Source organism: Linepithema humile, chromosome 5 (assembly GCF_040581485.1).
Source record: "Linepithema humile isolate Giens D197 chromosome 5, Lhum_UNIL_v1.0, whole genome shotgun sequence".
NCBI lineage: Eukaryota > Metazoa > Arthropoda > Insecta > Hymenoptera > Formicidae > Linepithema > Linepithema humile.
Window position 1 is genome coordinate 6,844,614 of NC_090132.1, and position 22,700 is coordinate 6,867,313.

At 30.8% G+C, this 22,700-nt stretch overlaps 8 protein-coding genes across 17 annotated transcripts; 4 read left to right on the forward strand and 4 right to left on the reverse strand.

The window, feature by feature from the left end:
- Window positions 1-224: 224 nt before the first annotated feature.
- MED10 (mediator complex subunit 10) lies at window positions 225-1,402 on the reverse strand. Its single transcript, XM_012364701.2, has 3 exons — window positions 1,238-1,402; window positions 709-792; window positions 225-633 (listed from the first exon to the last, which is right to left on the reverse strand). The coding sequence occupies exons 1-3, from the start codon at window positions 1,357-1,359 to the stop codon at window positions 444-446; spliced, it is 396 nt and encodes a 131-aa protein (XP_012220124.1). The 5' UTR covers window positions 1,360-1,402; the 3' UTR covers window positions 225-443.
- Window positions 1,403-2,194: 792 nt separating this feature from the next.
- LOC105670934 (palmitoyltransferase ZDHHC2) lies at window positions 2,195-9,432 on the reverse strand. Of its 7 annotated transcripts, none has more exons than XM_067356312.1 (10): window positions 8,868-9,432; window positions 8,297-8,323; window positions 7,991-8,085; window positions 7,747-7,867; window positions 7,434-7,657; window positions 7,182-7,311; window positions 6,981-7,107; window positions 4,851-4,977; window positions 3,255-3,314; window positions 2,195-2,867 (listed from the first exon to the last, which is right to left on the reverse strand). In XM_067356312.1, the coding sequence occupies exons 1-9, from the start codon at window positions 9,013-9,015 to the stop codon at window positions 3,303-3,305; spliced, it is 1,011 nt and encodes a 336-aa protein (XP_067212413.1). In that variant the 5' UTR covers window positions 9,016-9,432; the 3' UTR covers window positions 2,195-2,867; window positions 3,255-3,302. The 7 variants fall into 7 exon arrangements, with proteins under 7 accessions (XP_067212413.1, XP_067212411.1, XP_012220117.1 ...); XM_067356310.1 differs by adding an exon at window positions 6,072-6,158 and having other exon boundaries at window positions 3,255-4,977; XM_012364694.2 differs by lacking the exon at window positions 4,851-4,977.
- Window positions 9,433-9,547: 115 nt separating this feature from the next.
- LOC105670947 (WD repeat-containing protein WRAP73-like) lies at window positions 9,548-14,421 on the forward strand. Its single transcript, XM_012364715.2, has 7 exons — window positions 9,548-9,767; window positions 9,888-10,070; window positions 10,183-10,362; window positions 13,272-13,541; window positions 13,620-13,776; window positions 13,916-14,122; window positions 14,194-14,421. Exons 1-7 carry the CDS (start codon window positions 9,606-9,608, stop codon window positions 14,397-14,399), a joined length of 1,365 nt encoding a protein of 454 aa, XP_012220138.2. The 5' UTR covers window positions 9,548-9,605; the 3' UTR covers window positions 14,400-14,421.
- On the reverse strand, window positions 10,436-13,122 carry Elp2 (elongator complex protein 2). Its single transcript, XM_012364714.2, has 2 exons — window positions 11,805-13,122; window positions 10,436-11,608 (listed from the first exon to the last, which is right to left on the reverse strand). Exons 1-2 carry the CDS (start codon window positions 12,986-12,988, stop codon window positions 10,450-10,452), a joined length of 2,343 nt encoding a protein of 780 aa, XP_012220137.2. The 5' UTR covers window positions 12,989-13,122; the 3' UTR covers window positions 10,436-10,449.
- Window positions 14,422-14,810: 389 nt separating the features above from the next.
- Window positions 14,811-16,540, forward strand: TfIIFbeta (transcription factor TFIIFbeta). 2 transcript variants are annotated; one of them, XM_012364711.2, is made up of 6 exons: window positions 14,817-15,168; window positions 15,437-15,588; window positions 15,649-15,738; window positions 15,814-15,938; window positions 16,001-16,144; window positions 16,245-16,540. In XM_012364711.2, exons 1-6 carry the CDS (start codon window positions 15,020-15,022, stop codon window positions 16,401-16,403), a joined length of 819 nt encoding a protein of 272 aa, XP_012220134.1. In that variant the 5' UTR covers window positions 14,817-15,019; the 3' UTR covers window positions 16,404-16,540. The 2 variants fall into 2 exon arrangements, with proteins under 2 accessions (XP_067212415.1, XP_012220134.1); XM_067356314.1 differs by having other exon boundaries at window positions 14,811-15,168; window positions 15,437-15,738.
- Window positions 16,143-18,882, reverse strand: Mpi (mannose phosphate isomerase). Of its 2 annotated transcripts, none has more exons than XM_012364710.2 (6): window positions 18,496-18,882; window positions 18,022-18,356; window positions 17,644-17,959; window positions 17,281-17,448; window positions 16,984-17,186; window positions 16,143-16,901 (listed from the first exon to the last, which is right to left on the reverse strand). In XM_012364710.2, the coding sequence occupies exons 2-6, from the start codon at window positions 18,337-18,339 to the stop codon at window positions 16,698-16,700; spliced, it is 1,209 nt and encodes a 402-aa protein (XP_012220133.1). In that variant the 5' UTR covers window positions 18,340-18,356; window positions 18,496-18,882; the 3' UTR covers window positions 16,143-16,697. The 2 variants fall into 2 exon arrangements, with proteins under 2 accessions (XP_012220133.1, XP_012220132.1); XM_012364709.2 differs by having other exon boundaries at window positions 18,022-18,359.
- A 348-nt stretch (window positions 18,883-19,230) lies between these two features.
- RpL30 (ribosomal protein L30) lies at window positions 19,231-20,419 on the forward strand. Its single transcript, XM_012364713.2, has 4 exons — window positions 19,231-19,337; window positions 19,433-19,478; window positions 19,741-19,886; window positions 20,204-20,419. Exons 1-4 carry the CDS (start codon window positions 19,264-19,266, stop codon window positions 20,379-20,381), a joined length of 444 nt encoding a protein of 147 aa, XP_012220136.2. The 5' UTR covers window positions 19,231-19,263; the 3' UTR covers window positions 20,382-20,419.
- Window positions 20,420-20,854: 435 nt separating this feature from the next.
- On the forward strand, window positions 20,855-22,428 carry Ip259 (NSA2 ribosome biogenesis factor-like IP259). Of its 2 annotated transcripts, none has more exons than XM_012364669.2 (2): window positions 20,855-20,972; window positions 21,252-22,428. In XM_012364669.2, the coding sequence occupies exon 2, from the start codon at window positions 21,290-21,292 to the stop codon at window positions 22,067-22,069; it is 780 nt and encodes a 259-aa protein (XP_012220092.1). In that variant the 5' UTR covers window positions 20,855-20,972; window positions 21,252-21,289; the 3' UTR covers window positions 22,070-22,428. The 2 variants fall into 2 exon arrangements, with proteins under 2 accessions (XP_012220092.1, XP_012220093.1); XM_012364670.2 differs by lacking the exon at window positions 20,855-20,972 and adding an exon at window positions 20,979-21,169.
- Window positions 22,429-22,700: the final 272 nt, after the last annotated feature.

A 22,700-nucleotide genomic window follows, 5' to 3' on the forward strand; every position in this document is an offset into this window, starting at 1 on the left:
AATATTTTCATCTCCATTACATCATTGCATCTGTTTGTAATAATTGCATCTTTGAATCGATTAAAATAACTTTTTCAATCCATGATTGATACATTGATTGTAAAATAATGATATTATCTTAATATTGCAAATATAACATGTAAGTTTTAATACAAAACAGTGTTACATCAGTTTAATTTGTATGAATAATTGAACAGGCAATTTATAATCTAAAAATATTCATATTCTTGTACCAATTAATGTATTTTTATTTAATATTTAGAAAATACTTCATTTACATTCGTAGTATATATGTAAAAAGAGAATATTAAATATTACACAAATGATGCATACAGATAGTATTTTTTTAATACAAATATAAAACTTACAAGAACATAAATTACAAATTGTAGTGTGTAAAGAAATATTTGCCCATTAAAATCTAGTTTTAAAATTAAATTGTCTTATTCATCTCCGCGAATCGCTCTGTACTTGGCTAATTCATTTGGAAAAACTCGATTCAACTCCACCAGCATGTTTGCCTTGAATTTTCTATAGGCATCAATCTTTCCTTTCACTTGTTCATTCTTTGTCAGCGCTTTCTCAATACAGTCTTTGGTATATAATTGGGGATTTCTTCCTTGATCAATATAACTACAACAAATATTTTTAGAATAGCACCAACTTAACTAAATATATAAATTCTTACATCAGTATAATCTGACTTACTCAAATACTTCCAATGGAACATGAACATCTTGCACCTGAGTCTTTAGTTTCTCAATCTCCTGTAAACCATTGACTAAGCCTTGACTGCAAAGAAAAAGACATTATTTTAAGCAAAATATAATACATCTTAACTCGTTAATTATAATCTTAATATGTTAATTCTAATTTTTATAACTTGTCAAATATAAAAGACTTAATTGATTAAATCATACTTTACAAAAATTAAATAAATAAATAAAAATTATAATATATTTTCAGAAAAAAATGCTGTTTTAGAAACATTATGAAGAATAACATATAAAAGATATTTAGAGCTAACTTAATCTTTTTAATTATAGCTTTATTGTCGGATTTCATTTAAGTACGCCACAAATATCAATAATTGATTATTGATCATTAAAATACACATCACAAAAGATAACGCACACAAAATATATTGTAAATGCATCTTAGAAAGAGGTTAACTTCTAAAGAAAATATGTTCTTACAAGCAAATAAGCAAATGTATGCATGTTACATGAATACTCACATCTTCTGGTTCAATACGTTTTGCCCTTGCGGCTGAAAATCACTGACTATAATACGTATTTGCCGTACATTTTCAATAAAAAGTTCCAATTGAGCTTCTAGGTTCTCCAAGACAGACGCCATTTTTATTTAAGACAGTTTTTACCGACGTGTCTCACTGATGCCTTACCAATATACAAAGAAATGTATAACAATTCCGCAATTATCAACTGATGCTAACTGACTTAGTCGGTACAGTATTAAGAATATGTTTTGGTAAAACATTATCTGAAATTTTCAGAAATTAAACTTTAAACTTCGCAATTCTTCATACTATTTAGCTGTACTCATAGCACATTTTCTTACGATGTAATCATAATTATATCTTATTATCTAATTATATCTTTATATATTTTTCACAAGAAAATTTATTTTGTATTTCAAATAGTTATTTTATATACATCAAATATTGAGCAAATAAAATTAATGCGCACAACTTTTAAGGAATATTTACATTTGTTTAAAAAGTGTTTAATAACTGGTTATAAAGTTATATAAATATTCATGAATTTCCAAGTGTTTCTACATATATAAGTATCTATGATTAGTCTTTATACATACATTATTTATTTTTAAAAAATTAATAGGTTGATTCTTGTTGTATTGATAAAAAGTTAAGATTAACTTTATATATATTATTGCATGTTTATGTTATATCTGCATTCAAAAGTAGATCAATATCTAAAGATATTCTTATTATCGTATATCATGTAATTTGTAAATATATTTTTTCCATTAGTAGATTTGAGAAATAAATCTTGATGCTATTCAAAAATTTATAATACATTTTTTAAAAACAGTTAATATTCTTTCGCGGAAAAATATTAAATAAATCTAAAAAAAATGTTAAGTACATAATTTACATAAAAATTTTATAGAATTATTATAAAGTATGAATCATCCTATTTATTTTTCACAGTTAAGTATGGGCGAATTTTTATTTGTAACTCTCATTTTGTTGGATACATGTATGCAGATACATTGTTTTATATATACATATACGTATTCATATCTTGACAAAAATATTGCAAACGTAGTACCTGGATTAAAGAGCAGTGACTTTTCTCACTTCTTTGTAATACAAGTTATAATCTACATACCAATTATATAATTATAAATTTATAGCGACATTGATTATATATTGGACTAAAAGTTAATTAATTAATTAATTGTATTATAGAATATTCCATAATTAAATTTATAAGTAACCATAACATTTTTAACAACAATTCATATATATATATTACAATATATATAATACAGTGTTAATATTCCAAGTATTTTGGTGCAAGACAATCCGTAACGTTAAAAGTTAACTTGCATATACTGTCAATTTTCTTCGCGATAATAATAAAATTTGAAATTTTAATGCATGACGACTAGAATTATAGTTTTATTTTAAAATGTAAAAAAGAGTGCTTTAAAGAGCACTTCAAGAAATTAATATTTTGAATTATATTCGCAATATCGCGTAAAGCAAAATTGTAACTGCACGAAAGCATATTTGTCATATGAATGATGATATTTAGACAGGTTCTGTGGTATTCATCAGTGGTTGGTCGACATCAACAGAAGGCCCTATCACAGCAGTGCTGTAAAATATATTTCATATATTATATTAAGAAATACTTTCTCCAATTTTCGAAAAATTTAATAGCAATATGAGATATGTGGAAATTTTATACTGTCTATGATAGGAATAAAAAGTGTAATATATCCCAAAGCCACCGAATCACATAACGCATAAAAAAACAAAAATAATAGCTTTATATAGCTGTTCCCAAATGTTATAAGTACGAGCATTATAAAAATGTTAGCAGTGTTTGCATTCCCCACACACAAGTACATTAGATAAAAAATAGAAGTGTTCAAGAATATAAAATAAAAGAGAGAATAAATGCGTGAACTTCCATAAAATTCTATATGTATGTATGCATGCAGGTATGGCCATGTGTAATCAGAGTTGCGGATAATATTACCCAGCGCCAAGAGCCAAAATTGTAGCTTCTTCTACCAAAGTCATTTGTTCAATGGTGGACCTGTGATTAATTAAAAGTTCAGTAGAATAAATTTCACCAAAATGAGATATTATGTTATATTTACCTATATATGATACGTATAATTACATATATGCTGTAAGTAAAATTCAAAGTTGCATTTTTCAATTAGCTATTCATAAGAAATTTGAGGTATACATTATACAAGTTTATGAAAAAAACTAAAAAAAAAGATTATTTGAATCACAAATAAATATGCAGACGTATATATAATTTGTAATTTTTATATTTCTAAATAAATACTCTTCATAACAAAATTTATATCTTGTGACAAGTTAATAATATATATCAACCATTTAAAATTATTAAAGGGGGAAATAAAAGCAGATGTGTAAATAGCTAGTCAATATTTTAGAATTAGTTTGTAATAGAAGCAGGATAGCACTCGGCAAAAGAATGTTTAATACTTATTAGTATTAAAATCCGAAACTTACTGTAACTTTGTGGTATACACAAAATGTGTACGTAATCTTTTTTTAGACTTTTTTATAATCTTACGTAAACTTGCAAACGATAAATATCATGTCCGACTACGGAATTTCTGTAAGTAATACTTACAATATTACAATATTTCTGATATTTATTCATGTATACCGTAAATGTAGGACAGGAACATTCTGGATAAAGAATAATGATAAATAGATCTTACTCTATTTAAAAAAGTGGCTTCTTTTTTACAGAGATTTTTAGTATATATTTTCTGTTTTATTCATCCTAGATACAAACGTCTGTTTTGAACAGCAAAGTAAGAATATTTGGAATAGCTATCGGAATGTATATATTATTGCCTATTATTAATAGGAAAATAATATTTAACAATAATATACATTCATTGTAATATAACGATATAAATTTTACTTTGTGACAATTAAGACAGTTTCAGTGTAATATAACGATATAAATTTTACTTTGTGACAATCAAGACAGTTCTCTAAATGCATTATATATTAATTTTCACAGTGTGAAAACATATCAAATTCTTCTAATAAACACGATATGTCACTCGCAATAATTAATTTTAAAGGATTCTTTTTAATCACTTTAGAATTGATTTTTCCTGCGAAATTATAGATATAGATAACATTTATAACGATAACATTTATTACTATTTGCCATTATATATTTTTGTAAATAAATTGCAAATTAAAATTTTATGTAAATTTACTTGATATAATTAAGAAACATCATTATACTAATAATAATTTTATATTCCAAAGACTGAATTCCCGATCACTTATAACGCGGAAATTATTCGCTTCGTTATACTCGCTCAGGAAAAATCGATTTCAGATTCATCAGAAAATTACTGTTAGAATTAAAATCGCGAACTGATGAGATGCATTGTATTTTAAAATAGAGATCTTATAGCTATATGTGTAATAGTTCAAATAATAACAAATATTTATGTACACATATGTAAAGAAATTACGATGAATGCTGTATAACGCTAGCACTTTGATGTGCTAGCAATTAAAATAAGATTATTGTCTTGATTTAAGGATCAAGCCTAAGAAGTACCTGATTTACGTAGGGAGGTGGGGAGTCAAACTCGTTTTCATCACCCCACTGTTGGGTGCCATGGCCCAACAAAGTATGAGTATCCTCATTGCACAGCCGCTCAGGAAAGTTTACCCCGTCACCAAAGCTGCAAGCCATACCCTACCTTCTACTCGGTGTCATCCCATGTCGACTACCTTCATGGTGCAACTATTTCCATTACCTTTAGCTTTTATCAATTAGCTAATTCACACAATTGATTTTGATAAGTAATAGAAATACACAAGGAGATATTTCCTTTAGAAAAACGGTAATTATACATAGTTACACCATTTTTGTACTACAAGTACAGTCTGTAAGAACCAGATGCACAATACCTCCCATTATAATTGTAACAATTTTATGCCAATTGGTCTTGAATGAAAATTTATAATGTAACATACAGGACATGCAAGGATTTTGCAACAAAAAGTCAGTCTCTTAATCGTTCGCTACGTATAATTTGAAGATACGTCACGATTAAATCATGATTTATACATTCTTTAGAGCAGATAAATATTTCTGTAAATAAAATGTTGCATATTTTTAAAGAACACTGCAGACTTTAAGTATGCATTCCTGTATTTTATAGTACCATCTCTTTATCATCTTTCCCCATCCCTCTAACGTACATTTTAGTGAAAAATATAAAAACGTGAAAATTGCTGTGTGTATAAATTAATAAAGCCAAACTGTAAATTATAAATTCTGTAAAACATGATTAAACTTGCAAAGAATATCTTCTCAGAAGCAGAATAAAAAATAAATTTATTTTATGAATCTTGCAGATATTAAGATAAAAAAGCTAAAGTTATATAAAGAAACGATTAAAAAAATAGCCGTGGAAGTAAAAGCCAGCGCCAAACAAAAATATACAAATGCGTTGCATGCAATCTGGAAGTACTTAAGAGGCATATCATTACTCTGGAACTCTGGAAAGAAAAAAAAACCAATATACAAAAATAAAAAAACATAAAAATGTTCTAAATAGATTGGAGATAATGAAGCAGAAAATAAAGATTTTAAAAAAGTGAGACAGTCTCGAGCGAATAATACAAACTTTCTTTCGAGATTTGGCAACTAATTTAAGATATTTGTATACACGTCAGTTATCCTTTTATCAAAAAGATATAAACGAGTTCCACAGTAAAGACTCAAAATAATTAAGTGTTGCATTTGTATTTAAGTTTGTATAATGCTGACCTGTTTTGAGTACTGCCCATGGAATCATAAGTATTAGGAGTGCCCTGGTGTTGCGATCTTACTGGGTAGACGACACCATTTCCCAGACTAGAACACATCCAATGCAACCACTCTAATATAAAAATACTGAATCTGCTATGTTTTATCAGTCATAAAAGTGCAAATAAATGTGGTGCTCATAAGAATAATTCAAAATGTGCAGAAGTTGCATTCTAATTAATAGTGCACCAAAATAAGTCTTTGTACCCATTTATATCCACATCTCTAAAAAACTGCGATTGGTATAAAACACAAAATTTTACACACAAGATAAAGACTGGAGAGCAGTAAATTTCAACTCATGTAGCAATCTGTTTGCATTGATTCCTGTTCTGATTTAATATAAAATACAAATCAGATGTCCCCTTTATAATAATTGTGATGACACGAAAATATAGTAAAATCGTTTCAATACATATATTCTTCTCGTCGTGGAAATTTTTCCATGTTTACTTATGAAAAAAAAATAATAATAAAATACATATATAATTGGAGCATTCTACACGTAATTAGATAAAAATATATAAATATATAGAAAAGTACTAGTTCCAGAAATAAAAAAAATTATATTACATAAAACATGCAACCGTCTTGCTTTTGTAGAAAAATAAACTTTGACAAAATCAAACTTGCTCACACTTTATTCAAGGCCCTGCAGTACATATGTTACCGTATTTCAAATTTCATTTAAATATGCCAAACTGCATAGTTGTTTTTTTTTTACGGTAAAGATTATGATAGGCGGTATACTAGAAGCATACAAATTGATATAATAGTTCAGTTATTGTGTATTGTGCAAATGGTTCCCACTTCGTAAGTTACACAATATTTTACCGCATATAAAGTATAAAATATATGCAACATACATACCTACTAAACATAGGAAGAAACCAGATCCGTGGATTGTCACCAAACACTTCCTGAAAATTATTGTATTTTCCCAGACTAAATCCATCCTTGTCTTTTCCTGTCCGAAACATAGGCGTTCTGAAGGCCTCTGCAAATATAGTGTTAATATTTTAAACAAAAAGTGTATAATACAACACTCAAGCCAAGATATTTGATAATTACCTAGAGTTGATCTGTTATGAACAACGAGATAGCAATGGTAGAAGAAAAGGGAGGTAAGACTGACTGCAAACATCAACGCAACAAAAAAAAGAAATAGCAGATGAAATCTACCCATCCCATCTAATTCACCCTATAAAGAAAAAAATTTACACAATTATCACAATTACAAATTGAAATGGGATTAATATAAATATTAAGTTTTAACATTATATAATCTAAATATTTTCATATAAAAGAAAAAGTCTTACTCACTTTCCAAAATTGTATAAAGTATTGCAAAGATGTAGCAGTAATAAACATACAGTAGAGAAGTGCGTATGCTAGAAACAGCATAAAAAATTTGTAATTGTGGAAGCCTACACAATTGTTCACCCATGGACAGTGATGATCCATCTTTAAGACACAAGTGCTACATACACTGCAATGGTGTGCCCTATCAGGCTTTATTAACTGACACTTCTCACAAAATCGCATAGCTAAAGAAAAAAATACAATATATGCATAAGCTTAAAAGTCTTATATCAATTTATACCATTAAATCATCTTTTTGCTACAAATAAATTACCTCCTTTTATAGTACGATTAGTAACTGGGAGATCTTGTGCGAATCTTTCTAAAATTTGCCTCTGTACTTCCTCTGTTTCAGCTTGCCGTAATTTCTCCATTTCAACATCAGGTATTTTAAACTGTAAATTTTTTAAAATATATAGAAAAAATATAGACTGTAACATATAATACTGTCATCATATTATGCTAAGAAAGAAGGATAAATAAACATCTGTATAATTGATGTAGATTAGACGAATTACCTTATCTGGCACTGGCATTAAATTTGTGTATACTGTCTGCCAATATGACCATAAAAACATCAGAATTAAGACGTGGAAGAAAAGCAGGTAGAAAGCTGTTAACATACATAAATAATAAAGGTATTATGTATATATGTACAATTAATTCTCAGAATTAAAGTTTATGTAAATAATATTAGGAGTTACAATATAAAAAATTATTTCACAATATAATTACTAATATAAACAAAACTGATTATAAGAATAAAGCAGAGAAATTAAATAAGTTGTCAAACACTTAATTAAAATAATGTACAGAATACACACCTTTTTGAATATTGTTATCTATTGTATCTGAAACAATCAGAAGATCATAATGTAGTGAAAAGCTTTTATTATTACAGATAAAAGTCTGATTTTGCAACTATATTACAGATCTATAGGACTTAGATGTTTATACATTTGTAGCATAGCTGCAAAATAAGAAGCCTTATTTAAAGTAGCTTTTTATAATTTAAATAAATGTATTATATAATATATATATACATCTGTTTTATTATATAGTAATACTAAATGCAACTTTGTTATGTTTCTAATCTATAGCTTTGTATCATTTTCACATTTTTAATAATCGCTCATGTTATTTATCTCAAGAATGTTATATTACTTTCAAGAAAATAAAAAATCTAACTTGTAGTATATAAAACACATTGAGAACCTCTAGTTAGGAAAAAGATCAGATATGAATAAAACAGGTAATACAACAAAATGCATGTATTTTTATAAGACACCCTATACGTGAGATAAGACAAGGTTAGCGAAAACGTCATCAGCTTTATACCGACAATATTCTCTTCTTCGGTAAAATCGCGTAAAAAAATCAACATCAAATACTCACAATAGCACAATTGCACCACATAGGCATAATAGGACCACGCGACAATCGTCAAGATGAAGATAACTGGTATCCACTTGACGACCTTCACACACCACCAGCACGAACCGTTTTCCTTGCCCATTCTGTTCACCGCGTCGATGGCATGCATGAGAACGCGTGCCTTCCGATTGCCGCCCTCGTCAACAATGCATTATTCCGCGGCCCGCTGAGACACAGCGGCATCGCAGCACGACCGATCCTTTCCGCGAAGCTGCCCTTATACGAATTCCGCGTAGAACGAAGAATGCCGAGCGTATAAATTCGTCATTGCGCAAACGAACGAGTGATACACGCACGTTATCGCGACATACTTTTCCCGCACTCTCTCAGCGACGAAGTATCAAAGACGCATTAGACACCGAAAATCTTATTTTAAATTCACTGCTCTTGGTGCTGTTGCTTTGCACACTGCACGCATCACACATCATTTCATTCTAACAGCAACTCTGTTTTGCTCTGTTTTACGTCCGTTACTTGACAGCTATTACCATAGAATGAGTATACGTCAGACGTCGTAAATACCTTCTTGTATAATAGTATTAAGGCATTTGCATATGATAGCTAATGCTCGTTCTTTTTAATAGAATGTATCATCTATAAATATTTATGAATCAAGACCGTAAACATCTAGGAACATTGAAATATTGGCAATTGGCAATTCTGACATTCAAAGAAACCGCAGATTTTAAATTTTTTATAATGGCCGCTAATGAAGAAAAAGTTTTTCGCATAAACAATCGTTTGTGCCATTTTTCAAATAATGGAGCATATATTGCCATTGCATTTCAGACAAATTTACTTATAAAGGATGCAAAGACTCTTACAACTTGTCAATCATTTGTGTTTGCAGATGTGATACAGGTTAGGTTATATTAACAAATTGTAAAGAAAGAAACTTAATTACTTTGAAAACTCATTATTTAAAAGTGTTGTCATTAGTGGATAATACTTATACTCTATCTCTTTTCTGTTACATTACAGTACATAGAATGGTCTTCAAATAGTGAATTTATTTTATGTGCAAATATAAAAAAAGCTATCATTCAAGTATATTCAGTGCATAATCCTCAGTGGAAATGTAAACTTACCGAAGGAAGTGCAGGCTTGCAAAATGTTACTTGGTCTCCAGATAGTAAATACATTCTTACTATAGCAGATTTTAATGTAAGTACGTTACAAGTACATTACAATTTATTGATAATATACTTGTGAATGAAAAAAAAGCAACTTGCATCTTACGTGGTTAGTGTGAAAATAAAAAATTGGATGTTTATAGATTCAAATATCTATTTGGAACTTGGAAGATCAGAATGTATCATACATACAAAATTTAAAAACTTCTGCCTTTGATAAATTACATTTTAATCCCAATGGAAAGAAACTGGCTGTAATAATAACAGAAGAAGACCGAGATAAAGTAGAAATTTACAAAACTGAAAATTGGAAGATAAGCCGGGTAAGTGTCAAAAATAGATAATTTTTTTCTTAAGATTGCATTATGTGGAAACAGTGGATTGTTAGAGCAGAAGTTGTATTGTAAAAATCATGTTTTTATTGATAATTTTGATAGATCTATATCATGTATCTTAACGGAATAATCCAAACTACAACTTGCTAATTGCAATGTATTGGATGAATCTTCATTGTCAGGTCGAAACATAAGTCTTTTCACAGTCAAATGATGAGCCTGGGAAGTATCGTATGTCACAAGTTGTGACCATACATTCTCTGCGTTCATAGTGATCTTTTGAATGTCTATGCGTCCAGTTTCACATCCGATGGCTAAAATATAAGATCCTTGCGTGCAGCTCGATGCAAAACACAATGCTGTGACTGATTGGTTTTGTATGCTTAGTGTCGTCTCTAGTATAACACCTTCAGTATTATCATCCATCATCTTCGTGGACCATATACCAATTTTTCCATCTCTGGAACCAGTGGCAAAGTATCTTGAATTCTGTGTCCAAGCGCAACACCAAATTATTCGCGAGTGTGGACTGTCTTTCTTTGAACTGACAGCGACTAACGTATAACTTCCGCCCTCATCTTTGAACAACGACCATCTTCTGTCCCTGGAAACAGATAGCAAATATTTGCCATTTGGAGAGAATTCCATTTGCGTCACGGTCAATTGGTGGGAGACTAGTTTCTGAACTTGCGACCATGTGTCAGTGCTCCATAATATGATTGCCGAATGTTCTACACTAGTTGATTTGCATGCCGTGGCTAGCAATTGTCCATCACGTCTCGCCGCCATGCAAAATATCTCGTAGCCATGTCCATAAAGCTTTTGCAACTCTGGCCAAAGTGTATTTTGTGCCAATTCTTCTTCTGTAGGTGGTTTATATACAATATTTATCGTTGGCTTCTCTTTACTTTCGCACTGATCAACTTTTTTATTAAACGTTGCTTTATTCGTCAATCCAAGGGCGGGTACAGTAGCACCATGGGCTGTGAATTTGAAGTCCTCAGTATCTGCTAGCAATCTTAAACGATCTCTAAATGCTGACGTGGCTGTAAAAACGCGCACCACTTTCTCTTCTGCCCCGGAAGCGTACATGTAGGGTGCTAACATAACTAAGCATGTCATATCATATCCGTGTACTTGAGGACGCGCAATCTCATGCCATAACTCTTTAGGACCATCCTTCCATGGTGCATGAATTTTTGTGGTTTGATCTGTACTGGCTGTGACGAGAAATCTGCAAATCATAAGACATTTATCTCTCCATTCCTTTTGTTCTTTATCTATTTTTATATGAAAAATAAACCAGATTTAGTCAACAAATTAATTTCTTGAATTTTCTAGCTATTACTGCACATTTATTGACAACTTAATACTATAAATAATTAAATAAAATAATAACAAATTATTCTATGTGTGAGATATGTACAGACCTTCCTTTAGGTTCCCAGCATAAGTCCACTACTTCAGAAAAGTGGCCGCTAGGTGCAGACGCTGGAATCCAATTTGCAATTTCCTGAGAATATTTCCAGATATGAAAAGAACCTTGAAAACCATGTGCCATTATGTGTAGTCCATTTGAACTGAATTTACAACCGTAGAAGCCCAGAGAATTACCACCGACTTCCCCGACGCGTACTTTTTCTATCCAGATTCCAGTGGTGTCATCTAACTCCCATATAATCATAGACTTGTCCAATGAAGAAGATAATAATCTCATATTGTTACTGTTTTTCCCTTCTGTAGGTTGCCAATGTACTCCATAAACCCAGCCTTCATGACCACAAAGAACAGATTCCAGAGTAACATTATATTCTCTGTCATTTATTGTAAAAATATCTTTCTTCTGTTCTAATTCATCGCTTGGTGGTTGCACAACAGTTTCGCTAATCTTCCATAATCGTATCATGTTATCTTGTGAGCCTGTTGCAAGAAAGACATTTCCCTGGCTGTCGTGAGTAAAGTCCATACATCTCACCCAGTCTTCATGTCCAGTTAAAATCTGAACTTTGATAAAGTTTGATTCCAGTATATCAGAATCTTTAGTATACAGTGAGATAGAAGTATCCTCCAATGCTACAGCCAGAAGGGGAAATTTGGTATTCGGCAGATATGTCAAACGACAATATATCGGTAATTTTTTTCCAAAGGAAATAGTCTGAATGACTTTGACATCTGCATTCTCTTGTCTTGACCATAATTTTAATTCTCCATTCATCGAGCCTACGCATATCAACAGCTTTGGGAGAGTCGTGGCAAACGAATCATTAGCGGATAATTGAAGAGAATCGACAAATGTAACGATATTCTTTACATCCAACACCGAGGTATCTCGGAAAGTGTTGGCTTCACGATCTTTGCTCCAAATGATCACGGTACCGTCCACGGAACCGGACAGCAATTCTAATTCCGGTGCGCCGTTCCCCGGCTTTATCCAGCGCACCGTGTTGACATGATCGTGATGCCGATGCAGTGTCTGAGTGATGCGGCCGATTTGCGTGGACGGCTCGTATATAGCGATCGCGTTGCATGTTCCGAAGCAAACGAGATCGTTGCTACCCCAATCGGCGCAATGGGGAATGCGATTGCACGAACAGGAAATGTAACGCGTCGTCATGCCAAAATAATTTTAGAAAAATTTACATGTATAAAATGTTACGAGAATATTTTGAACACTGATTTATGTTACGACAGCAACGACCATTGCGATTAACCTCGTGAGGTAACCTCACAATTTTTGCACGTTTCAAAACTCGTAGAAAGTGTCGCAACCTTTCTGTCAACAACAATCGCTAATGATTTTGATTGGTTAAAGAAAAACTCAGTCTGTCAGCTAGCAAAATTCCCTAGAGAAGTTTTTATAATTTTGGCGCGTAATATGATTTTATTAATTGTTTCAGAAACTCATTTGTGATCATTTACATAGCATTGATGGAATTCGCTGGTCGCCAAACGATGAATTATTATGCATATGGTGTTCTTCTCCCGCCGAGCCTAAGCTTATTATTTATTCTACCGTATGCGAGAAACCTGTGGCTACCTTCTCTCCGCTGAAAACCACTCAGTTGTCTGAAGTAACATACAATCATGAGAGAGAATTGAAAGGAATCGAAAATATTGAATGGTCTCCCAGTGGACAATTATTAGCCGTAATTGGATTTAATGAAGTGGTAATTTATCTCGCTATATATCTTATTGTTTTGCTTATTGTGCTGCATATATTTATTGCTATTCAAACTAACATATAGGTTGTCCTCCTTAATTACATTACCTGGAAACCACTGTCGCAATTGTACTTAGATCCAGTAATCAGGGAATGTAATTATTTAACGAAAGTATATAAGGAATATGCCGATTCAGAAAAAGCTTCTGATAAACGATTTGCATCTCCCGAGGAATGTGTTTGTAAGTACAGTTTGTAACTATATTAGCACGTTAAAACGTTATTTTATCTAAAAAAGTTTAAAAAAATTTTTCTTTTCTTTTTTAATTAGTTTTATAAGATGAATATTTCGAAACTGTCTAACTTTTTTTATAATTTTAGTGCACGAAATACATGAACGACCTATATGCATAGAAATTGGTAAAAAGGTTGATAATAATTTCTCGATCGCAAAGTTTAAACTATTTGAATTTAGTACATGCGGACAATATTTAGCTCTGCAGCACGAGCTTTATCCTACTACGTTATGGATTTGGGATGTTTGTACGGATTATCTTGACTATTTGTTAGTTGAAAATCCTATCACAGGTATGTTGTAAAAGTTAATCTATCTCTTTTATTAAAACAACGTCAATACATTTGTACTTTCGTTGCTTTAGCTGTCAAGTGGAGTCCTATTCATCCACGATTGCTTGTCTTCTCGGAGTGTACACGTGTGTATGAATGGACGCGAAAAAATGCAAGATCTATACCGATATCTAAAAATATGTCAATCGTAGACGGATATTGGCATCCCATGGAAGAAAAAGTAGCATTATGCGGTTATAACAAAGCGATAATTTATGAAATCAGAAATGTATCTTAATAAATAATCATTTTAATTATAACCTTGTGCTGTTTTTCCAATTGTGCTAGTAGAAAATCAATATATCAGTATTTGAAATGCTAATCAAACTAGGAATACATAAATTTAAGCAAAAAAAAAAAAATATCTATTGACAGGTGAGTTTATGGATACTGTCATATTTATTATGTTTTATAAAATGTGCATTGTCTATCGAAAATACAATTTGTGATTTATTTCTATCTTAATTATAGACGTAGTGATTCGTATTTTTAATCGCGTTTTTCAAACCATTGGATCAAATTTTAGTCAAGATTCAAACCAAATGATTTGAGTGAAATTGTTTGAGTTTTCAAGTTACATCATATGATGGCGCTTTAACTGTCCTTAAGGACCCTAGAAGAAAGAAAAGTAAAAATTGAAGGACGTGATTAGGCGTTTTCTGGCCGTTGCACGTTGTCCAGTTTTGATGTGTCCTCCAACCTGACATTCAGTCTGGTCTGTCTGGTGTTGATGAGTGTGTTAGTGATAGTGTTTTAAATTTTACAAATAATCTTGTATTTGCTCATTTTACAAAAAGAACACAATATTATTATATTTTGAAAATATCTTTCTTGTTACAATATAAAAAAATAATTAAAATGTCAACAAATGTATCGCATACAGAAAGAGAATTGGATTTGAGTAACGCTGGTCGAGGTGTTTGGCTTGTTAAAGTGCCTAAATACATAGCTAATAAATGGGAGAAAGCTCCTGGCAATGTAGAAGTCGGCAAATTAAAAATTACCAAGTAAGTTTGTCTTTATTACTACATTCAAAAAATTATTTTCAATAAGAGATAAACATTGGTAATATTTCTAAATGCAAAGCAAAAACTCTTAAAGAATAGAAGCAAACCATTTTTTTAAAGTAAAAATTTTTAATCATGTAACGCAGTTGACAGATGTAACGTTTTATTTTTATCATAAAGATATTTAGAAGCCTTTGTTGTCAAAATTAAATACAATAACACAATCTATAAATATATTAATCTTTATTATTATCTATAAATTCTTTAGAAATCCTGGGCAAAAAGCTGAAGTATCTCTTAAGTTATCAGAAGCTGTCTTAGCTCTGAAAGAATCTGGAGAAGAAGAAATACCGAAACAACATAGGCTAGATGTTACAACAGTTACTAGACAAATGCTAGGAGTGTTTTCACATGTTGCCCGTAAGTTTGGTATAATTTTTAAGTTTAATGTATCTCTAATATCTATTTTTAATTTTACAGCATCCACAAGCTCAGATACAATTGTTCCAGAATCAGAAAAACTTTTTATGGAAGGAAGAATTGTACAAAAATTAGAATGCAGACCATATGGTATATTTATTTTCTTACAAAAATGTTAATGTTTTCTTAGAAATATCCTCTAAATAATCTCCTTTGATTTTTTAGCTGATAATTGTTATATGAAACTAAAACTGGAAAGCATCAAAAGAGCTTCTGTGCCACAAAGACAAGTTCAACAATTAGACAGAGTTGTGCAGAACTTCAAGCCTGTATCAGATCACAAACATAATGTAAATATTTTTTAGCTGTTTTAACACAATTAAATGGATTTCTCATACGTAACATTTTACAGATTGAATATGCCGAAAAGAAAAAAGCAGAAGGAAAGAAGATGAGAGATGATAAAGAAGCTGTGTTAGATATGCTTTTTGCAGCATTCGAAAAACATCAATATTATAATATAAGAGATCTTGTAAAAATCACAAGACAACCAATTGTAAATATATTTCTTATTTATTCAGAATTTTACATGTACATATATAGTTTACTTTGGAAGTTTCAATTTTATTTAACGCCACATATTATGTGAATTTCAGGTTTATTTGAAAGAGATCCTAAATGAAGTGTGTAACTATAATTTAAAAAATCCCCATAGAAACATGTGGGAATTGAAACCGGAATATCGACATTACAAAGAAGAGGAAAAGCCTGCAGAGAGTACTTCAAAGAAAGGCAACGAATCGGAAGATGACTGACTATTCTTATTCATATATATTTATATAATTCTTTATTATTAATAAGCTTTATTAATATAATTTACTAATAAAGTTGAGTGTTTTTCAATATAAACGCTTCTAAATAATATAAATCCACAATTATTTTAAGATTTATGGTTTTTGGAAAAAAAAGATTGTACATTTGTGATGGTTAGAAAAATCGATATCCCTGTGCAGGCCAAAAATTGTGTAAGACATACCAATTGTTTCAATGTTAAAGATTAATCATATCTCGCAAATTTTATAGAAGTTTGTTGGTCGATTTTGGCATTCTTAAATGTTTGGAAATGCTTGAAACATTAGCATGGGATGACAGCCGCATAAAACTTTAATTTCCACTTCATCATTGGCAGGGATAAATAGAACAGAGCCACGAGAAAAGATTTTGGAAGATATTCCTGCTTTACCATCCACTATCAATAGAATACTAGCAGAGCTCCTTGGTTTTAAGTTATAGGAAGGTCGTCCAGGCGGTAGCTGTGTAGTATTTCGAAAATGTATACATAACAAGATACAATAATTAATTGTCAACATTAAATGGCCATACATCAAAACTTACAGTGATTTTAGCAACTGCAAATTCTGGCATTGGCGGACGAAAAACTTCGGTAAATAAGTCTTCCCGAGATGGTTGAATCTTTTTGGCAGAAAGAGATTCACATTCAAATGACAATATTTGTATTAAAGTTGGCACATCTTTCAGTTTTGGTGTCAGACCAGCTCTTATTACGTTGTCTGAACATGCCATACACTCTATGCAATCTGAAAGTTTGGATTAAAAGTTCAATAGACCATTTCTATTTGTATGTTTAAAGGCATATTTTATATATAAATTCCAGGTTCAAGAATAGTTTACCGCCAGAAAGATACGCATGAGGTATGTTTGGTCCAATGTATATCGCTTCACCTGGCTGCAACATCATGTAATTAAACAAGTATATCGTGAAACAGCCTACATCTCCAGGATAGTCCATATGCAGACGTTTTAACAGATCAGCTTTAATCCACTGCTTGTAAGAATCATCTGAAAAAAAAATAAAATAAAATTTTTCAGAGAGGAAAAACAAAAATGTCAGAATATATAATAAATCACAATATAAAACATCAAAGAAGTAATCTCAAGTAAGAGGAAATATAGAAAAAGTTATACATATTTTCTTTTCACACAGAATTACTTCACATGATATATATTATATATTTTATAAATAGAAACCAGTACCTATATCATGTAATCTGTTTATCAAGTTTTTCAGCTGTCGTGTTACTTCATTAGAATCACAAGTCATAAGACTGCGAAAACACTGTTGCAAAACATCACTGACCATAGAATCAGCTGCTCGAAGTAACAAACTAACATTGGCTTCTCCTATCACAGCAACCAACTCCGGTATATTATTCAAATAATCTTTTATTTCATTGATTGGACGGAATCCGCAGAGTGCTTCAAAAGGAGTCAAAGCTATCGCTAATTCTGGTTTGTGATTTGGATCCCTATAGATATTTGGATACAATTTGTGCAATTCTTTCGCCTTTTCCTAAAATTTCAAATCAATTATGTTACACTATTCTTATGTGTTCAATGGAAAAATGTGATTACCTTATTTGGATGCACTTGAATAGACAAAGCTTTATTTATAGACAAGACCTTAAAGAGAAAGGGCAAATTAGAGCCAAATGTTTGTACTGTATCACTACCTAACACCTCGATATTCTCTTGAATATATTTCTGCAAAGAGACATCTGCATCCTTGAGATATGATGGACCATTCTCGTGAGTACCCATCCATAATTCTGCATAATTCTTTTGCTCGTCTACTACAAAATCAGCATTAGCTGATTTCATTAAAGTTGCAACCATACTGTCCATACCATTTTTCCCCCAATTGTACATTTGAACTGCACATTTTAGTTCCATCTTGAAGAGTTACAACTCTACTAAAATTAATATTTTAATTTATGTAAATTAAGCATTGTTTATATAATAGTTTAAGTATTGAATACAATGTAATTTCTTAACACATTTTTCGAATGTTCAAACAGTATAAAAAAACAGACACGTTGCCATAAATACCTGCTCACAATATAGTCATACTTGTATTATCATCTTATGATTTTATTGAAGTTTATCTTATCATTTCAATGTCATAATTGCGTGTTTTTTTTTTTTTTTTTTTTGAACACGCGTTATGATCTCCTTCATAACATTATTATTGCACTGAATGATTAATTTTCGTATATAGACACAAGAGACACAAGTATTTATAAACGACGAATTACAACTGATTAACAGTCACCCAATTAGTAAAAAAATCATTTTTGGGCCAATGTTGTAGGTTGTAGGTTCATTCCTTCCAAATGCATTATGTTACACTTTTTACACTCAAAATGAAATAAGTATAAATTCAGATGCGTTAAATGAAAAAAGAAAGAAAAATAAAAAAAAGTACAGAAATACAGCTAAAAGGAACAGACCTTATGTCAGATTTAAACAGCGTTTGATTTACGATCATCCGATATGCAGTACGAAATCGTATATTTTCTACGAACATCAAAAATAGTTTATATTCACATTAAATCTTAATATTATTTCATATAATGAAATGTGTTAGTTGTATTTTTTTCTTTAACAGATGCATTGAAAGTATTTATCCTCAATAGTGATCTGTGTAATGTATCACAAAAAGAGACAGACTTAATTTGCTGCTCTTTTCGTCGTCCTAAAATTTTAAAATTACGGAGCATTCTAGGGTATTAGAATTCAGTAGTCCAAAATGCTTTATTAGATAGCCAATCAAATTTATCAACAAGTGTGATGACGTAGCATGTGGTGTTGGCTCGAATGGAAGCATTTCCATCTACATATGTCGTGAAATTTTGCCTCCATTCTCTCTTTCAACGCTTGCTTTGCACGAGGTATGTTACGTGAAATTAAAGTTCCGAACGTTTATTATTCTATATGTTTAATTATTCGATCACATAATGATTAATAATCACAAATCTCATTCCAGCCAGAAAAAATTGCCCATTGCAAAAATGGTCGCGCAGAAAAAACAGGTAAATGCATTTTTCCATCCACGTGGTCATTTATATATATAGACTAACACTTTAATTATCGTATCTTATTTTTTCTTTAACCTGTTTAATTATATGTACGCGAATTACACTTGTAATTGTCTTAGGCGTAAACTTTTACATAAAATAGCAGTTTTTAATTCTAACCTTAATTGTGAGATGAGATACAGAAAAGATTATTTAATTTTAATATGAAATATAACAATAAATATGTTTAATAATATTTTATTACTTGTGTATCCAGAAAAAGGCTCAAGAGAGCATTAATACCCGATTGGCACTTGTCATGAAATCGGGGAAATATGTTCTTGGTTATAAGCAAACTCTGAAGTCTCTTCGCCAAGGCAAAGCCAAGTTGGTCATCATTGCTAGTAATACGCCGCCGTTGAGGTGAGACTGAGAAGTAGTACTCCTTCTCTACAATAAATTGACATAATAGTTTTTTTTACAAATTATTTAATTAAGAAGAACAATTAAAAAAGTTTTTTAATATTTAAATATAAGGAAACTTTTCTCTAGAATTTTTTTGTGTTAAACATATCATATTTATATTGAAACTGATAGAAATTAATAAAATTCATACATTTATGTCAATTTATATTATAATAAGGAGTTCTATGGAGTAGTCTCCTGCTCTTGCTTGTGAGTGCATGGAGCGTCACATTATTACTCTGTTCATTTACTAAACATGATATTTGATTTAACAGGAAGTCGGAAATCGAGTACTACGCCATGTTAGCCAAAACTGGGGTACATCATTACTCAGGAAACAATATCGAATTAGGTACAGCTTGTGGTAAATACTTCCGCGTTTGTACTCTTTCGATTACAGATCCTGGTAATTCTGACATCATTAAATCCATGCCAACCAGTGATCAAGCATAATGTAAATTTTTTATTTAATAAATAATTTTTGAAAAATGTTTAATTTTACTTTTATTTATAAGTACACTGTATTCTTATATATTTATACAAGATAATTTTTAGTTGTTTACATTTAACAATAGTTTAACATATACTTAAATAAGAGGCAATAGTTAATATCGAAAGATAAATTAGTCTAAAAATATTTGGCTAAAATATATATAATATAGTATACATTTTTAAAAATATATATTTTATATAAAATGTAGAAGTAAATTATTTCTATTTTTTATCGTCTAACTGGTTTACGAAAGCTATTTTTGTTTAAAGTAAATTAGTTTATTACGATAACGTTGTCGACATCCGTTTCTATATTGGATACATTGAGAAAGAGTGATTAATTAATCCATGATGGATTAAAATCCGTTTATTCGAAAACACTATATGGTTATGCAAGATAATGTGAATAAACCTTTATATTTTGTAACTATCAGTCTCTAGATGGCGTTGAAATCGCTATTTTTTGTACCGTGCAAAACAGAGTGTAATTTCAATATTGACATATTCTAAGGTCTCGTTTCTACCTATTTGTTTTTCACCGCGTGATCAGAGGTAGGTCTTTTAATTTTTCACAAATAAAATGAAATAAGAGATTCAATTTAACGCTATTGCGTTTATTTTGATGTTTCGTTACGAAAGATATTGGATTTTTCCAATCTATTGTCTTATATTTGCGGTGTGACGAAAGTAATTGCAAATATGGTTAAGTGTGATCAACATGATTCAGTTGTAATTTTACACTTTTTGTAGTATGTATATTCCATAAATTATATAAATATGTTATAAATAATTAAGGTTTATTAAATTAATGAAACAATTTTTTTCTGAAAGGATTAATTTTATGCGAGGACAAAAATCCACATAGAGAAATGCCGCAGAACGAGTACATTGAGAGGCACCGTAAGCTCTACGGTCGCCGTTTGGATTATGAAGAAAGAAAGAGGAAAAGGGAAGCACGTGCGCCTCATAAACTGTCGGAGAAGGCTCGTACTCTACGTGGTCTAAAAGCCAAAATCTTCAACAAGCAACGGCGCAATGAAAAAATTCAGATGAAGAAAAAGATTAAAGCTCACGAAGAGAAAAAAGTCAAAGAAAAGTCTGACAAGCTACCAGAGGGAGCATTGCCTGTATATCTGCTGGATCGTGATGTTACCAATCGTGCGAAAGTACTATCTAATATGATAAAACAAAAACGCAAAGAGAAAGCTGGTAAATGGGACGTTCCGATACCTAAAGTTAAAGCACAGTCGGAATCTGAAGTTTTTAAAGTACTAAGAACTGGGAAGACAAAGCGAAAGTCATGGAAGAGGATGGTAACCAAAGTAACTTTTGTTGGAGAGAACTTCACGAGGAAACCGCCAAAATTCGAAAGATTTATCAGACCAATGGCGCTGAGATTCAAAACTGCACACGTTACACATCCCGAGTTGAAAGCAACATTCTCTCTGCCGATTATTGGCGTGAAGAAAAATCCGAGCTCTCCAATGTACACAAGTTTAGGCGTTATCACTAAGGGAACTATTATAGAAGTTAATATCTCAGAATTAGGTCTTGTTACACAATCGGGCAAAGTTGTATGGGGTAAATTCGCACAAGTTACAAATAATCCTGAGAATGATGGATGCATTAATGCGGTTCTGCTTGTATAGATCAACACAATTGTTATTCTTAAAGTTTTCTAAGAGATTGCTGTACATAGCGTATGTAACTGTATTTGATTAATAGGAGAAACTGCATTCATGCAACAAAGGAGAAAATTTGATATGTTTGAGATCTCAACGTTATTTATTACGGTAATATTTCCGTTTTTGCTGAATAGGTTGATTTGTTATGTCTTGTACTGCGTTTTGAATAATTGGTTCCAAAAGGAAATACATAAGTCTTAAAATGTATAAGTTTAACTAAGTTTTCATAACTCATTCTATACATACACTGGTGTTATATGTATTTTTATCTTTTATAGCGACATTAAAAAACTATTTTATTAATAAATTTAATAAGACAATAATATGTTTTATATCATTGCGAATGTCGATAATAGACAATAGACGTGAATATTAATTTGAATCATTTTGTTGAATTATATTGACAGTTATTTTAATATATACTGTCTACTGAAATCTATATAGTCACGTTATATACATTATAATATTTCAGTACTAGCAGTGTATATCAGACATGATCATAATCGCGTTAACGCGTTACAAATGATAAGAAATGATGTAATGGATAATCAAATATCTCTGTGAGAGATAAATGATTCCTATGTTTCGTACGAAT

What these genes read in the sequence shown, in the direction of transcription:
- Ip259 (XM_012364669.2), top strand. Translation starts at nt 21,290, where the DNA reads ATGCCGCAGAACGAGTACATTGAGAGGCACCGTAAGCTCTACGGTCGC.
- RpL30 (XM_012364713.2), top strand. Translation starts at nt 19,264, where the DNA reads ATGGAAGCATTTCCATCTACATATGTCGTGAAATTTTGCCTCCATTCT. An exon ending in TGGTCGCGCAGAAAAAACAG is followed by an intron (nt 19,479 to 19,740) that starts GTAAATGCATTT and finishes TTGTGTATCCAG; the next exon opens with AAAAAGGCTCAAGAGAGCAT. An exon ending in AGTAATACGCCGCCGTTGAG is followed by an intron (nt 19,887 to 20,203) that starts GTGAGACTGAGA and finishes TTGATTTAACAG; the next exon opens with GAAGTCGGAAATCGAGTACT.
- LOC105670947 (XM_012364715.2), top strand. Translation starts at nt 9,606, where the DNA reads ATGGCCGCTAATGAAGAAAAAGTTTTTCGCATAAACAATCGTTTGTGC. An exon ending in TGTTTGCAGATGTGATACAG is followed by an intron (nt 9,768 to 9,887) that starts GTTAGGTTATAT and finishes GTTACATTACAG; the next exon opens with TACATAGAATGGTCTTCAAA. An exon ending in AGTTGAAAATCCTATCACAG is followed by an intron (nt 14,123 to 14,193) that starts GTATGTTGTAAA and finishes TCGTTGCTTTAG; the next exon opens with CTGTCAAGTGGAGTCCTATT.
- TfIIFbeta (XM_067356314.1), top strand. Translation starts at nt 15,020, where the DNA reads ATGTCAACAAATGTATCGCATACAGAAAGAGAATTGGATTTGAGTAAC. An exon ending in GGCAAATTAAAAATTACCAA is followed by an intron (nt 15,169 to 15,436) that starts GTAAGTTTGTCT and finishes TAAATTCTTTAG; the next exon opens with AAATCCTGGGCAAAAAGCTG. An exon ending in ATTAGAATGCAGACCATATG is followed by an intron (nt 15,739 to 15,813) that starts GTATATTTATTT and finishes TTGATTTTTTAG; the next exon opens with CTGATAATTGTTATATGAAA.
- MED10 (XM_012364701.2), bottom strand. Translation starts at nt 1,359, where the DNA reads ATGGCGTCTGTCTTGGAGAACCTAGAAGCTCAATTGGAACTTTTTATT. An exon ending in AACGTATTGAACCAGAAGAT is followed by an intron (nt 793 to 1,237) that starts GTGAGTATTCAT and finishes TTTTCTTTGCAG; the next exon opens with TCAAGGCTTAGTCAATGGTT. An exon ending in GTTCCATTGGAAGTATTTGA is followed by an intron (nt 634 to 708) that starts GTAAGTCAGATT and finishes TATTTGTTGTAG; the next exon opens with TTATATTGATCAAGGAAGAA.
- Mpi (XM_012364710.2), bottom strand. Translation starts at nt 18,339, where the DNA reads ATGGAACTAAAATGTGCAGTTCAAATGTACAATTGGGGGAAAAATGGT. An exon ending in AAACAGATTACATGATATAG is followed by an intron (nt 17,449 to 17,643) that starts GTACTGGTTTCT and finishes TTTTTTTTTCAG; the next exon opens with ATGATTCTTACAAGCAGTGG. An exon ending in TCATGCGTATCTTTCTGGCG is followed by an intron (nt 17,187 to 17,280) that starts GTAAACTATTCT and finishes CCAAACTTTCAG; the next exon opens with ATTGCATAGAGTGTATGGCA.
- LOC105670934 (XM_067356310.1), bottom strand. Translation starts at nt 9,015, where the DNA reads ATGCATGCCATCGACGCGGTGAACAGAATGGGCAAGGAAAACGGTTCG. An exon ending in TTTCTTCCTATGTTTAGTAG is followed by an intron (nt 6,159 to 6,980) that starts GTATGTATGTTG and finishes GATGTGTTCTAG; the next exon opens with TCTGGGAAATGGTGTCGTCT. An exon ending in ATGGGCAGTACTCAAAACAG is followed by an intron (nt 4,978 to 6,071) that starts GTCAGCATTATA and finishes TATGGCTTGCAG; the next exon opens with CTTTGGTGACGGGGTAAACT.
- Elp2 (XM_012364714.2), bottom strand. Translation starts at nt 12,988, where the DNA reads ATGACGACGCGTTACATTTCCTGTTCGTGCAATCGCATTCCCCATTGC. An exon ending in TGCTGGGAACCTAAAGGAAG is followed by an intron (nt 11,609 to 11,804) that starts GTCTGTACATAT and finishes TATGATTTGCAG; the next exon opens with ATTTCTCGTCACAGCCAGTA.